Source organism: Lepidothrix coronata, unplaced genomic scaffold, assembly GCF_001604755.1.
Source record: "Lepidothrix coronata isolate B3197 unplaced genomic scaffold, Lepidothrix_coronata-1.0 Scaffold201, whole genome shotgun sequence".
NCBI classification, from domain to species: Eukaryota; Metazoa; Chordata; class Aves; order Passeriformes; family Pipridae; genus Lepidothrix; species Lepidothrix coronata.
Window position 1 is genome coordinate 1,252,746 of NW_016690381.1, and position 14,702 is coordinate 1,267,447.

A 14,702-nucleotide genomic window follows, 5' to 3' on the forward strand; every position below is an offset into this window, starting at 1 on the left:
CAGGCTCCTCTGCTGAGAATAAATGAGCCAAAGTGATCAGCTTAGGGAAGACAGGACAGGAATGGTGACCAGGAACACTGATCCTGTGGGATGTGACCTGGGATGATGTTTCTGGGGGAGGTGTGCCTTTCTTATTTCTTGTGTATTGTCTCATGCACAATCAGAGATTCCTCATAAGAAGGGAATAAAATGGTCTGTGCTAAAGAAGGTAAGAAGTTGAGCCACAGGTTCTTTGGATTAAGGAAAGACCTGCTGGGAGAAGTCCCTGACTGTTTTATATGTGTTCTTGTTGGTCTCTTCCATCCTTAAACACCAGCAGCAAAATCCCTCGGGCTTCAGGAGTGGGAAACTGAGCCCACCCCGAATCAGTGATAGGAATGAGGAAGAAGGGTAGTGAAGGATGGCCCCTGGAGCCACCTCTTGGTGTGGGCTGCAGGAGAAGTGGTGCTGGAGGAGGATGAAAAGGTGCAAGGGCTGAAGAAGAGGCAGCTGTGAAAGCATGAGAAAGGAGCTACTTTGGGAGGAATCTGAAAAATGAGGCACTGTTCTTGATTTAATGTGGGAAAGGCTTGTGGAATTGGTAGAGGCAATTGTGTTTCTTCTGACAGGGAGTGTGTTTTGTCATAGGATTATTGGAGATTTAAAAGATTCCCAGTAATGCTTTGTGGAGTCAGGTGTCACCATGGGCCTTCAGAGATTAGGGAAAATTTCCAGGTCTGACTTAATGCAAACCTGTCCAAAATCCTTTTGCTTAGGGGAAGGAATATGGCTTACCTTGTTCATAAGATCCCCTCCTGGCTCAGACTCTCACAAATTGTTCCATTATTTTCTTTTAGGAAAGCAAAAAGAAAACGGAAAGTACCAGGTTCAGAAAAGTTGGCTGGTTTCCTTTCCTTTTCTTTGGGAAAGCAAAAGACCCAGACAGAAAACCACTAAAAGCTTTTTATTAAAGTATTTATCTTTCCTATTTTCTAAGTAAGACTGCTGGCCACTTTAAACCTTCTCCAGCTTTCATTAAAGATAATAGCTTTTTAATGGCAACAAGTTTGTTTCCTTTATGCCCTGTGTGAGTCACAGCCCAGCTCCCTGTGGAGAGGCAGTATGTGATGGGGTTGTGTAGTGGCTTTTGGCAGAAGAGAGATGGAGAATATCTGTGTTCTCTGTGCCTATGGCCACACCTGGATGAGAGGAGTGGGACTTCCCTGCTTCTCTTCTAGCCTGACTTCCCCCGTGGCCTTACAGTGCAGCATTTTATGTGTGTTGGAGTCTGCTGGAGACAGTAGTTTTGCTGTGTTGAAGCCTTTGCCAAGGGTGAATGCTTTTGGGGTTTCAATCCCAGGAGGTGTTTGCTCAGCCATGACTACTCTGCTGTGGTGTGGATTTTCTCAGCAGTACCTCAGGAATCTGTGTCTTGGGGACACAACTGGTGAGGTGAGAGCCAGCAGAGAGGCTGGACCCACCTGGTCATCCAGTGGGGCTCCAGAGAGGGCTGCTGCCCTCTGCTACTCTGGGGAGCTGTGGGATTCTCTTTACAGCCAGCTGAAGGGGAGTTTTACAAGGGTGGCAAAGACACATTTGAAGAGGTGTGCAGTGGTTACTGGCCTCCTGAGCACACACAGAAAAATCCAGGCCTAAGAATCATTTAGATGAGATGTTTTTTGGTTTTTGGCTCAATAGCCTAGTTCAGGTGTGCTGGCCAAATGTCCCTTTAGTCCTAATGAGATCACCATCCTGGGTGGGCTTCATTAGCAGGTGGAATTTAGGACTATTTGGTTCAATGTTCTTCTCTACTTTGGCAAAAGACAGAAGAATCTCAAATAGACGGGCTCATAATCTTATTTATCTTCAGATTTGCTTCAGGAAAATATCTGAGTCTTGCTTGGTATCAACTTTCTCCCATATCTCTGTGTGCTAAAAACCAGCAGATGTGTGCAACAGAGGAATGATGTTTAAAGGTCTTTTCAGTTCTAAGCCTGGGAAAGGGAGCCCTGGCACACTCTGGGTGTGAGGCAGGACAGGCAGCAGGCACAGAATGGACTCTGCTGTGGATTTTCAGGTCAGTACCTCTTCACAGCAGCAAACGCATAGGGGGAAATGCTGACCTTTGCCTTCACTTGGACAAGTGGTGTTGCCATTGCTGTTGATTTGACTCATGTTCTGGAAAGCTCTTGGGAACTGGTGGTGCTTCTTGGTGCAATGTAATGAACAAGCGGAGCATCCCTTGTGAGAGCCTTGGAGGAGGGTTTGGATGAGGTGGCAGCTAGCTCTCCTGTGGCCCTCATATAGCTGTAGAAATCAGCTCCAAGAAATCAGATCACTTGGTTGGCTACTTTCCTTCTATGCTTTTACAGGCTTGGCTGTGACAGTGGAAAGTAAAATCAGACACTCTAAACCAGAACCTTTTTTTTTTTTTCATTTGTCCTGCATAATGATAGTTCTGCTTGGTTCCTTATTGCTGGAATACACAGAATCCAAATCCTGCATGAGTGCAAGGAGCTGTACAAACACAGAGCAAAGAAAATACTGCCATCCTGACACCTTTGCTATCAGGTGAAGAGACATAGAGGTTAAGGGGCTAACACTTGGGATTAGGGTAAATCCTATTTAAAAACTTGGTAAATCCTATCTAGGCTTCAAAATAATATTTTTTTTAATTATTTTTTGGGGAGTGAGGTGAAAGTTATGGCAAAATGAAGTTTAGGACAGAGCTGGTAATGGACGGCATTCCCCATTCCACAGATCAGCCTGTAGTGCAGGCAAGGACACGGATTAACTACCAAGAATAAAAGTGAGAGTAAGCTCCCCTTTGTCCCTTGGAAGGGCTTTTCCATCTGTGACATCTCCCGCCCCTCAGAGTTAATGAAGGGAGCAGGAGGCCTCTGGGAACTGGGTCAGTGGCAGCTCCAGCACAGGGCAGCTTAATTAAGGAAGGAAAGTGAGCGAGGGGGCAGGAGCCTGGCGTGGCCAGCCAGGAGAGCAGCTGGGTTTGGGTAAGCTGATGAAGCTGCATTTCCACCTGCCCTAGTGAGCTGTCTCGTGGTGTTCCCCACAGGATGGAAGACACAATCTCCACTGCCAAGGACAGCCCTGCAAGCTGTTCTGCTCCTGACCTCTCCCTGTGCAATGGACTAGCCACATTTCCTTTCTATTAAAGCACATTTGCTTGGCTCCAACACTCCTCACAGGGCCAACAGACACACTTTTAGACTCGGCAGTTGTCTTGCAAGAAATCTATTCCTGGGCTGATGTGGTCCAGCATGGCTTGGGCCATGTTTCCTTGTCTTCTTTGACATTCCCTGGCAGGCTCTAAAGATGGTAAAAAAAACCCAAATCCTAAGAAATCCTTAGGGCTGTGTCAAACCAGAACAAGGGAGAACTGCTTTCACTGCAGGAATGTGAGATGAGAAACAAAGTTTGCTCCCAAGAATTTGGCTGGGGGATTGAATATAAACCCTACTGAGATGCCTGGACCCAGATGCAACTTTCCTAACAGCACAGGGTCAGTCAAAATTGCAGTCTTTGTGTGGCCTCATTGCTTTCAGAAGCTAATTTTTATTCAGCCAGTTCTGTGTGTCTCAGAACAGTGGGAAGGTGTTCCTCCTACCTCACCAAGTGTTGGCAGGGGGATGGGGAGCATGGAAGCAGGAGTGCTGGTCCTGGGAACTGTGCTCTGTTGCTGCCCCACAGGGAATTGCACAAGAGCCACACAGGCCTCTGGTTTGTGTTAACTAATTAGCTGAGTAATGCAATCTCCTTTTGAATGTCCTTCCTGTTCTAGATCAAGAATGAGACATTCACTGGTTAAATGACTTACCTGAGGTCACATGGGGAGTGACTCACTGGCAGAGACAGGAATTAACTCCTGGTATCATTAAATTCCTACTTCCTAGACCCCATGGCCTCTAATTTCTAGTGCTCTTCTCTTTCCTCTCCTGGCCTTTTTTTGCCTCTTTCCCACTGCAGGATTTGTCACAGGTGCGATTTCCAAGGTGACAATATCTGACCACTGCCAAGAAAACGAGACATCTGTCCTTTGCTGCAGACATCTACTGATATACAAAGAAGCTGAAGTTCCTTTTCTTTCTTATCTTTTTGGAGCATTTTACCATGTTCTGCCCGAGCTGGCACAGTGCCACATCTCCTCTGTGTCCAAGCCTCCAGCATTGCACATGCTGAAGGTGTTAGCCTGTCTTCTAATGTTATTTTCTGTTTTCCCAGAAGCATCTTTGCTGCAGTCTCCCTGAAGTGGGAACATTCTGCCCATACCCACTGTTAGTACAATGGCATAATCACTTGCAAAAAATCAGTGGGTGGGTTTTATAAATCCCAGTTCAGTGTTTAGCAAGGTATAACATCTGTTGTGATCAATATTTAAGAGTAAGCCTCTTTGATAAAAAGTTACAGTAAAGCCTTTTGCTTCCTACTGAATAGCTAAATAATTCACAGGAGTGGTTGTAATCACTTTGAGCTTCTTGCGTTTCAAAGTAAGCAGAAAATTCAGAGTAATTCTGTAGAGAGGCAGAATAGCCAGCTGGATCGTGTTCCTTGGGAGCTGCTGTACTGGGAATTAAGTACTTTCAGGTTTTTAATGGCTGCTGAGGTATGCTGGAGTCAAATCAGGCAAAAAATTGTCTCTTTTATCATCCGTTTTTGGTGATAATCTTTATGATACTCTGGCGGGTAAGTGCCAGCAGTCAGTGCAGAAATGATACCTGGGGTTTGAAAAGTCTGCAGGAGTGGGACTGAGGGGTGCGGCGGGAGAGGAGGGTGTTGGTGTGAGCAGCACCTGCTGCCACAGGGCTGCGGCTCAGGGCTGGGCACAGGACAGCGGCACGGGGGGCTCTGCCTGGGCTGGCACTCGCTGATCCCGGGGGAGCGGCCGCCGCAGGACTCGCCCCGGCCCCGCCCGGCCCGGCCCGGCCCCTCCGCCGCAGCTCCCGCCGGTGTGGGAGCGCGGGCGGTGCGGGACAATGGCCCGCAGCCCCCGCTGGATCCCGCTACTGCTGCTGCTGCTGCTGCTGCTGCTTCTGCCGCCGGCCCTGCCCGCCGGGTGTGCGGCCCGCGGGCTCTGCTGCCCCGGCCGCGACCCCGCCTGCCTGAGCACCGGCCGGCGGCCCGACGGCTCCACCGGGCCCTGCTACTGCGACCAGGCGTGTGTCCGCACCCTCGACTGCTGCCACGACTATGCCGAGACCTGCCCGGGTGAGGGGATGGGGCTGGGCTGGGCTGGGCAGCCCCCGAGCGGAGCGGTCCGTGCCCCCCTCGGGCTCTGGCCGCGTGTCCGGGCACCGTCGCGGCTCGTGGGGAGGGCGGGCGGAGCTGCGGGCGGCCGAAGGAGCGGTGATGCTGCGGTGATGAGCGGTGATGCTGCGGGCGCTCCGCTCCCCACCTGGGCCGTGGCTCTCGGAGGTACCGGGTCCTGCCGGGGTCCCGTTGGAGCAGGAGCTCGCTGGGCAGGTCAGGATGCTGCTGCGTCTTCCTACAGGACAGAAACGTGAAACGGGACGTTTTCTGACTGAGTCGGAATCCCCCTTTCCCTCTTGTGGATTGAATTACCGTGGATGGGATCAGATCCGCTGCTCCTGTCAGTCCGTGCTGTCCTGCAAAAGGCATCGGCAGCTGCAGCTTCAGGTTTCCCCTGGCGAGAGCCTGGCCCCCGGTGCCCGTGCGGCTGTGTAGGGATCCTGGGGAGCACAGCAGTGCTCCCTCCAGGGACGTCTTCTACTAAGTGTGGATGTCAATTAAGGAGAAAAGTTACTTTAGTAAGTGGAACGATCTCATACTCCCTTCCCACAAACAGCATCCTCAAGGATCCTTACCACTCGCATAATGCCTTTGATTTCAAACCTGCATAGCTGTGCCAAAGCAGAGTTGTGCTCTAGGCAGATGGGCACACATTCCTGTGATTTGTCCTTTTCCTTTCAACACAGAGCTGGAAAATGGGTCGGAAATAGGTTAATTCCAGAGTGATTTATACAAGATATGTCTGTGGATGAGGCCAGGCTGGCAGACCTGTAGCCCCACAGCTCCCAAGGGCAGCAGGGAGCATGAAGTGGGGCTGCTGGGATCCCTGAAACCTGCCTCTCCCCTCCCGAGGAAGGACACCCAGTGCTGCAGGGCCATGCACTGGGCTCCCCTGCTGCTGGGGCTGTTCAGGATGGTGTTGGTGCTGGATGCCCCCATGCCTTTGGTGCCTGACAACTGCTGGGCTCTCAGCTGCTCCCTCAGCACCTCTGTGTCCGAATCCTGCTGCTCTTGGCAGTTGTCAGGGATAAGTGGGATGGACAGGAGCCTCTTGTGTCTATTCATACAGCTGATTCATTAGCTGAGTAATAAGGAAAATGTGTTGGCAGGATGTGGTCAGGCACTGTGAAGGGACAGCTGCTCCCCAGGGAACAGCAGCACCTGCTCCCTGAGGTACAGCAGTGCCTGCTCACTGTGAGCTGGCAGAGCTGCTGCTCTGCTGGGTGAGGTGTTTCTGTGTTATTTCTTGTGATTTGTTTGTCCTGGAGGTCAGGGACTCAGCTCTACTTTGACTTGTATTGCCTCCACAGCCTAACCTTTTCCAGTAGTTTTCTTTCTTTCACTGAGCTTTCAAGAGCTACTTTATCAAACTGACTTGTAAAGCAAAATATTAAAGAAAATGCATTAATATCTGACACCAAACCAAACTGAAGAGCACAATATTCTGATCAAATCAAATGCACAAAAGGATGATAAAGTTGGGTAGCCTACAGACCGATGCAAAGGCTCATTTGTGGTGTGTTGCTGCATATAAGAAATGTCACAATTACTTAGATAATTGATGTAATGTCTAGTCTTTGAATAGGTTTAAAAAGCTGTTTGTGTTGACTTTAGACAAAAAAGAAGAGCAGTAGCATTTGAATGATCATCCTAAAGTTTCTGAAGACAAATGCATTTTCCAGTGAGGTTAATGCTGTAGTTAGGTTTGTCTGTGTTCTGAGGGAGAATAAATTGAAGTATCAAGCTTGAGCTGCTCAGAAAGGCTGGGATTTGTCCCAGCATTCAGCAGGTCGTGTTCCACTGAAATCATTGGGACTCAAGGTTGTGCGTGCCCTTGTAAGTTGGTAATGTCTGTTGCTGTAGGTGCTGAGCACGGTGGCTCTTCTTAATGTGTTTGAATGGGATCATCCACATCTTTAAACTGAGTGATAGAGCAGCAGGGGAGCTGGGCTGGGAACCAGGGAGTTCCTCATGCCTGAGCTCAGCATCGGGGGTCACGCATGGGGGGTTTGCCTCAGGTGCTCACAGGGACTTTGGTGGAAGGCAGCCCTTGGCTCAGTGTGTTCACAGGGGTGTGGGCTGGCCTTCAGCAGCTCTGTGTGCCTGAGGCACCTGAGGGCTGAACTAGCAAGGGAGTGAACGCCTGTTCCCTGACAACTGACACTGGAGGTCCTGGCAGGGTGTGCTGTCCTACACTGACCCAGCTCGGGCACAAGGTGCAGAAATGCAAGGAGAGGGACTGAAGCCAACTGAGAATACGTGTGGGGGGAAATAATGTATGAGTCTGGGCTGACCTGCAAGTGTCAAAGGAATTGTTCTTGGTTGTCAGGTTGTGTTGGTTGGCTGGAACCTGGGCAGATAATCTCCTGGGAGGAGAACTGCTGGGAACTGCCCAACACAACTGTGGGACAGGTCTGAAATAAGGAAGGTTGTACTGAGCTATGTCAAAAAATGTCTTTTCTGGAGAAGGCATGTCACTGGCATCACTCCTGTAACCTTCCACACCCCCCTTTTGTTACTCTTGCTCCAGTTATCCCCTGTGTGGTATCTCAGTGGAGCGCCTGGAGCAGCTGTGCAGAGCCTTGCAAGACAACGTATCGTGTCCGGACAAGGCACATTGTCCAGGAGCCCAGGAACGGGGCAGAGGCATGTCCTGCTCTGGAGGAGAGGGCTGGCTGTGTGGAGTACTGGACTCAGCAAGGAACAGAGTGCAAACAGTCCCTGAGTGAGTCCACTGAAAATAAAAGTATCTGGGGGGGGTGATCGTGGGGAGGACTCTGGTTTGGGTCAGCAGAGCTGGTCTTCACTATATTTGAAGAGTTGTTTTCAGGTACCAGCCTGTTTGCCCTGGCCCTGCCTGGGTAAGTGAGAACTGAGCTCTTCACACAGGGCTTCCATGTGTCCTTCCCAGTGTTGGAGGTGGTGCCTGCCATTAGCTGTGTTCTGCTCAAAAGTGAGATATTACAGGGCTGTTGTGCTCTCACTTATACAAGCGTAAATCTCGGACAATTTTGATAGGGTTGGCAGATATATGTCTGTTTAAAACTTCTGTAAGTGGATGTTGAATACTTTTTTTTGTCATTTATATATTTTTTTTTTTTATTTTATGTGTTATCTGCAAAAAGTCACAAAGGAGCAATACCTGTCAGACAAGATATTACTTCTCTGCACTGGAGCAGAGTGCAGGCAGAGGAGACCTCCACATAGTTTCTGGAGAAAAAGCCTGATTTTAGTTGGTTCAAATCAGCTTTTCATGGCACAACTTTACCGAGTTTTAGAAGAATTACTTGTCATTTTTGCTGATTTTGGGGTCAAAATTTGTCCAGTCTGGATGTCAGCAGCAGCTGACTTCAAACCTGCTGAGAGTGGGCATTAAGTGAACGTTGTCCCCCTCTCTGTCTTTTGGATGTGCCTACAAGTAGGCTTACTCTGCTCAGGCTAAAATCTGGCAGCTCTACAGATTCTCTTTCCAGTGAAATGGTTGACTGTCATGGATAATACGAAAATACAAAGTTAGAATTATTTTTGTCTCCTGCTGAAGATAAGACCCTATGACATTAAAAGCCCATCTTTGCTGTTTTGCAGACGTGAGGAGCCTTAGTGCAGCATTGCCACTGACGCTCTGTACCCTTTCTCTTTGGTAAACACAGTCCCGGCATTAATAACTACGGGAGGGTTTGGAAAAGCGAGGAAGAAAAGAGCTGCAGCTGATGGCAAGGAAAGAGCAGGGTAAGTTGGAGGAGGCTGGGCCCAGGGACTCAGTTGTATTCCACCTGCAGAGTCTCTCTGGTTGCAGTTTGTGGCCCAGCTTTTCGCCACTCAGAGTCAGTGTTCGCCAGCAGAACGGCAGCACTTCACTGGAGCAGGGCCCTGCTCTCCCCTCAGCCCCAGCCCTGTCTGCAGGGCCTCTGAAGGTTGGGGGTTTGCCTTGATGTGAGGCCAGTACAGGACTGAAATTCGTCTCTTCGTTCATGGCGTCACTGGTGTTCATGTGATCAAAAAGCCAAAGACCATTCACTTCAGCTCTTCTCAATGTAGAATCTAGTGCACTTTGCACTTCTTTGCATAAATGGGGTAAATTCTCAGGGGCCAGTTTGCTGTCTTGTTGCATGGGAAGCACATCCCTCTCCCATTTCAGTCCCTCTTGGCTGTAACATTGCCTGTTTTCCCCTGCAGCATTGTTTCACAGCACAGGTACAGGCAGGGCTGTGCTAAAAGCTGTTGCTTTTTACCTTCTGCCATGTCTTTGTGTGCTGCCCTGCCTCCAGGCTGGTGCCTCAAACACAGGGAGCTGGCATCAGCCTTCCCAGTCCTCCTCTTTCCCAGTTGGGCTCCTTGCTAGCAGGGACACAGTGCTGATGGGAAAGGTTACCTTCCACCCTGTAACCCCTCATACACAGCCTTGCAAGCTGGTGATTCCCCAGGGGTTCTTCCTGCAGTGCCTGGGCTTTGCCTGTTTCTTTCTCAGGTTTGGCTAAAATCAGAAGCATGGAAGTGCTGTGTCAATCTGGTTGTCCTCCCACTGAGATGTGACAGCCTCACTCTCTTAGGAGGGAGATCATGACAGGAAAACCTTTACAGACTGACTCTTAGGTTCTGTCACAAGCTGCTGTACAAAACCCATTACAGGTAACAGATAGGAGCTGGTAGAGAAAGTGTGGCTCAGCAAATGGATGCCAGGCTTGGAATTAGATTAGTCAAATGCTTGACCAATCTGTGTCTCTATTTGTATTTTTGACATGTCAGTTGAAAGCACCATCAGAGTAGTTTTATTCCCTATTTAACCTTATTAAAATGGAAGCACACCACGTGTTCTGCTTTTAATGACCTCGGGCGTGGGGTTTTTTTGGTTTGGTTTGGTTTTTCTTAATTAGTGATCTATGGTCTTCCAGTTTAGTCTGGGAGTCCTGTGGAGGGCTCTAGCCTGGTTATTGAGCTGACTGACCCTCTCAGTGACTTTGCTTGCAGGTACTGTGTTGAGTTCCAGCTCGTGGCCATCACGCCGGGCTGCCTGCACAGCCACCACTCGTACACCCGCTGGATGCGCTACCTCAGGGAGGGCCACACGGTCTGTGTGGAGTGTCAGCACCCGGCCCTGGACTCCAGAAGTCAGCATTGCTCCGGGGATGGCACTGGGAGCAGAAAGTAAGAGTTTTAGCTTTTGTTTTCCTGTTGAATTTTTCATTCTTCTCCCTTGATCCACTTGTTCCAGTGTCCCAAGGTGCTGCACGGAGCTCTGTGGAGCACCCTACATATATTCACTGCTCCTTGTTGCATACCATGAGTTTCTTGAAGAGTTGAAATGACCTGGTGAAGCTCATGTATTAAACCCGGGCAGAACCAGGACTGGATGTGGGAGTACCTGCCCTTAGTCTGCTAAATCTCACTGGCTTTAGGGTGGCACAGTTGTGGTTTTTTGTTTTAAAGACACTCCAGCCAGGCTTCTAAGGTTAATAGTCCTGTCAGATGTCAAATAAAGCCAATTCTGTTTCTGATTTTTCAGCACTGGGGATTTTGTTTCTCCAAGTTTCTCCTTTTTGAGTACTTGTGGTGAATGGTAGCTGCCTTAGGGACTTGGGGTATGTGCTGGCGTCTGAGGTTGGATGGAAGTGGTAGTCTGGTAAGTCTCTGTACATTCAGCATCCTTTCCCTGGAGAGCTAAAGAAGCTTTGGGGTGATTGATTTGCACCACTCAGGTTGTAGAAATTGGGCAGACTCCAGCAAAGATGAAGGGAATGGCTTGAAGCTGTGAAACACCTCTGGGGCAGAGCCAGCAATGGAGGGGTCCTGGCTCCCAAACCTCTGTGGTGGTCACTGGAGGCACAGTTCTGCACTGCCTTAATCCTGATACTCCTAACCCCGTTGCTGGTTTATTAAAGGCATCCTCTGAAGCTGATTAGCAGCCCTGCCTGAGAAAATCATTGCCCATCAGTGCTGGGCAGGGATATATTTAAAACTTATATAAATGTTGGAATAAGCACATTGGTTTGAATTAGAAACTCTAAACTAGGATTGTCAGGCCTGAAGCACACAATGTGTTGCACTACCAAGACTGCCAATAATGGCCTTTGTGGGCAGGGTTTTTCTCAGGCTTTCAGGATGAGGAAGTCACTTTGGAGTTTGTTCCTTCCCTCTTCAGCTTGTTATGTAAGCTTTTAGATAAGGAAGGAAAAAATCCTGATGTGGCCAGGAGTAGCTCTTACCTGCATTCAACCTGTAAATGATTATAAAAGCTTGCAATAATGTTATTTACTAAAACTCTGGAGCCAGTCAGGAGCATCAGATTAATTGATATAGAAAATATTTTCAGGAATTAATTTCTGCACTGGGCTACAGAAAGAGGGGGGCATTATCATCACCTGATCTGGTGAACACTGCTGTATGTGGAATGGAACCACAAAGGAAAGGGGGCTGTGTCCTGTAGGAATGATGATCTGATCCTCAAATGCTGGCAGGCTGAAGGCAGGAGGGAGGCAGCAATAATGGAGTTGAGGTGAATGGTGACTGATTCATTGAAGTCAGGACTCAGCCCATGGCTCAGCAGGTAGTTTAAATTCATCAGAATTGAACAGAGCCTAGAAATTGTCTGTGTCACTGTTTGACCTTAGAGTGGTGGGTCAAGGAGGTTGTCCAGGGCTCAGTATCTTGCTTGATTTTCTTGTTATCAGCATCTCAAGTGAAGTATTTACTATAGGTATATTCTTTATGTGAGCAGAGCTATCCTCTCATTTGTTTCCAGAAACAATATATTTTTTTTACCAGATCTTGGAGGAAAAAACTGACTTCTGTGATCTCTGAGAAGAAATTGGACTGTTGGGAACAGCCATTGAGTGAGATGAGAGAAATGTCTGTGAAAAGGCTTCTGCCTTCTGTTATTCAAAGGGGCATACGTGAGCATTCAGGCTTGTGAGAGAGCAGTGCTCTGGGGCCCCTCAGGCTGGGATTTGCTGTCCAGATGTGGAGGGCATAAATGTGATGCTTGTAAAGAAAGGTGGAAGAAGATGGGAACACAACTGCTGCCCTGAGAAAGGGGACAGTGGGAGGCCAAAGCTGATGCCAGAGTCTGGGATGCAGCACGTGCTGAGTTTTTCTCCATCAGCTCACAAGTCACTCAGTGCACCCTCAGCTGGACTTTCTGCTGGTGTGGCTGCACCCAGAGCCGTGGGCAGGGTGTGGCTGTGCCCTGTCCTCGTGCAGTCCCAGGTCTCCACGTGCACAGTGTCCCACCCACGCCGTGCCTGTGCTTGGCTTCCCCCTCGTGCCAGCGTTTGGTTCCTTGAAATATTGTTCCAAGAGTGACTCTCAGGAAGGAAAACAGCTGACAGAGTTTAAAATAAACTCAGCAATGCTGGTATATTTTGATGAGTATTTCCTAATTATCTTCTTGTGTCTAAGTGGAGTCTGGCTTATAAACGTCTCAAGTTGAAGAGAGATGCTTGTTATCTCTGCCTTCCACCTGTCTCCCACTCTGTAGAAGAAGCTATTTTATTTTAACCCCTGTTATGCAAGCTCAGGATGTTTCTCAAAGTCCTTGGTGTATGGCCAGATCTGGGGCCACCAGGTGAGGATAGCTAGGATAATCTAGCTTGCATTGCCTTTTTTGTTCTAGAAAGTTATGGGATAAACAAGGCAGAGCATTGAGCTGGGAAGTAGATCTACTAATTTTGGATCCTCTTCTAGAAGATGTACAAATAAAGCACAGACTTGACATCTGTGAAACTGTTACCCTGTGTCTTGGAGGATCAGCTGCTCATCATCTGGAGCAAGATGTGGTGCTTGCAGCACATGAATGTCCAGACTGCAGCAGTTTGTGCCCATGTTGTGGGGCAGAGGGAGAGAGAGGATGGATGGACTTGATTTAACCTGTTTTATAGCAAAGTCAGTATTTGCCTTCCCCACCAGCAAGATGAGAGTAAGAAAGTTGAGCTTATGTGTTTAAGAAGTAAAGGTAAAGCTGCAGCCCAGAGTTTTGAAGGGTATGGGACTGCTCTGTGCACAGCCTGCTTTATCTGGGATCTTAATCCTCAGAATCTGGTATTTTGAAATGACCCTGAGCCAAAAGAAAAATACAGCGAGCTTTTTCCAGCCATGTGTGACACATAAATCCCGGCTCTGGAGCATGACACCTCATTAAGCCAAGGGCAGGGTTATCTTTGTGGAGCTAGAACAGTAATTCCAGTTTCCACAGAACTGTAAACCAAAGAGAGTTGGGGGTCTGCTGGGCCATCTGTGGACAGCGCTCTGCACAAGGCCAGAGTTGATCTAGTTGTGGTATTTGTGCTTCTCCAAAGGTCAGGGCTGGAAAACAGTGATGTGAGGAATTCCCTTAAACTGCTGAATGCTAAAATCTGGAAATGGGCACAGTGCTACAGCAAAATCTCCGTTTCTGTGGCTGTGAGGTTTTACTTCACACTTGTATGACCTACAAGCCTCCCTGTGGCTGCTGCCTCTTCACAGTGGTAGAAAGGCAGAGTTGGGGCCATGGAGTGAAAATGGATGTTGTCAGACTAAATGGGATTTCCTGGGTGATTTAAGGCCTCGTTGTGACTGCCCTGCAGTGGGGGTGCAGCTTATTTACTGTCTCCCTCTGGTGACTGTGTTTCAGGAATCAGCTGTTGCACTGGCAGGCGGTGGGGAACCCTCGATGCAAGGGAACCTGGAGGAGAATTCGCCAGCTGGACACTTGCTCCTGCCCTTCTGTTCACAGCTTCTTGTTCATCTGACTTCCCCAGGCAGCCCCAGTGCACCAGGGCTGTGGTGCCTCCTCTGGCAGCAGCGGGAGCCCCAGGCAAAGCAGCGACTGCTCCGTGTCAGAGGGGGCACCCACAATCCTCTGTCTGTCTGTGCTCCTCGATTTCCAAAGAAATCAGGCTGGCTGGGAAGTGCCAGTCTCTTTCTTCCCTGAGAGAGACATGTCTGACCCTGATGACTTCTTGCAAATCCCTCCTTTCTTGAGAGGATAGAGAATTTACCAAATAACAAATGCGACAATAAAGGCCGTAAGAACCCAGGTTTAGTTATTCTTTTTCTAAAGTCTCAATGAAGAATCAACAATGCAAAGTAAATTAACTCAAGTGCCTCCTTTTCATGGCAATAGCACTTTGTGGACGCTTCCTGCTTGTGCTTGTGTATCTTTTCCTTCTGTTTTCACCCTCCCTGGTCTCATCATTTCATACTGACCCTCATTCTTACAGAGGGTTGATCTTGCACTGCTGAGTTAATGTCAGAACTTAGAAATGAGTCTGCTCAAATCTGTGAGAATAGCAGATATCAGGGACAAATTGGCCCTTGGACTCAAGGTTTCAAGGACCATCTCTTGAGTTGCCCCAAAATGCAGTGCAGTCCTGGGGCTCTAAATAGGAAGGGCTGGCTATAGCCTTGTGGTTTTGACTGGGAAATATTTGAAATATTTTCCTTAAAATCTGCTGATTTCTATTCATACTTTTCTATAAATGAAA

At 48.6% G+C, this 14,702-nt stretch overlaps 1 protein-coding gene across 1 annotated transcript; it reads left to right on the top strand.

Annotated features, from left to right (window-relative positions):
• The first annotated feature begins 4,970 nt into the window (after positions 1-4,970).
• On the top strand, positions 4,971-14,254 carry LOC108505886 (somatomedin-B and thrombospondin type-1 domain-containing protein-like). Its single transcript, XM_017832307.1, has 5 exons — positions 4,971-5,202; positions 7,775-7,969; positions 8,895-8,973; positions 10,213-10,389; positions 13,850-14,254. Exons 1-5 carry the CDS (start codon positions 4,971-4,973, stop codon positions 13,965-13,967), a joined length of 801 nt encoding a protein of 266 aa, XP_017687796.1. The 3' UTR covers positions 13,968-14,254.
• Positions 14,255-14,702: the final 448 nt, after the last annotated feature.

Bases quoted from the DNA above. Each gene is read 5' to 3' on its own strand.
- LOC108505886 (XM_017832307.1), top strand. From the start codon at position 4,971: ATGGCCCGCAGCCCCCGCTGGATCCCGCTACTGCTGCTGCTGCTGCTG. The intron at 7,970-8,894 runs GTGAGTCCACTG...TGGTAAACACAG, and splicing joins AGAGTGCAAACAGTCCCTGA to TCCCGGCATTAATAACTACG. The intron at 8,974-10,212 runs GTAAGTTGGAGG...CTTTGCTTGCAG, and splicing joins GATGGCAAGGAAAGAGCAGG to GTACTGTGTTGAGTTCCAGC.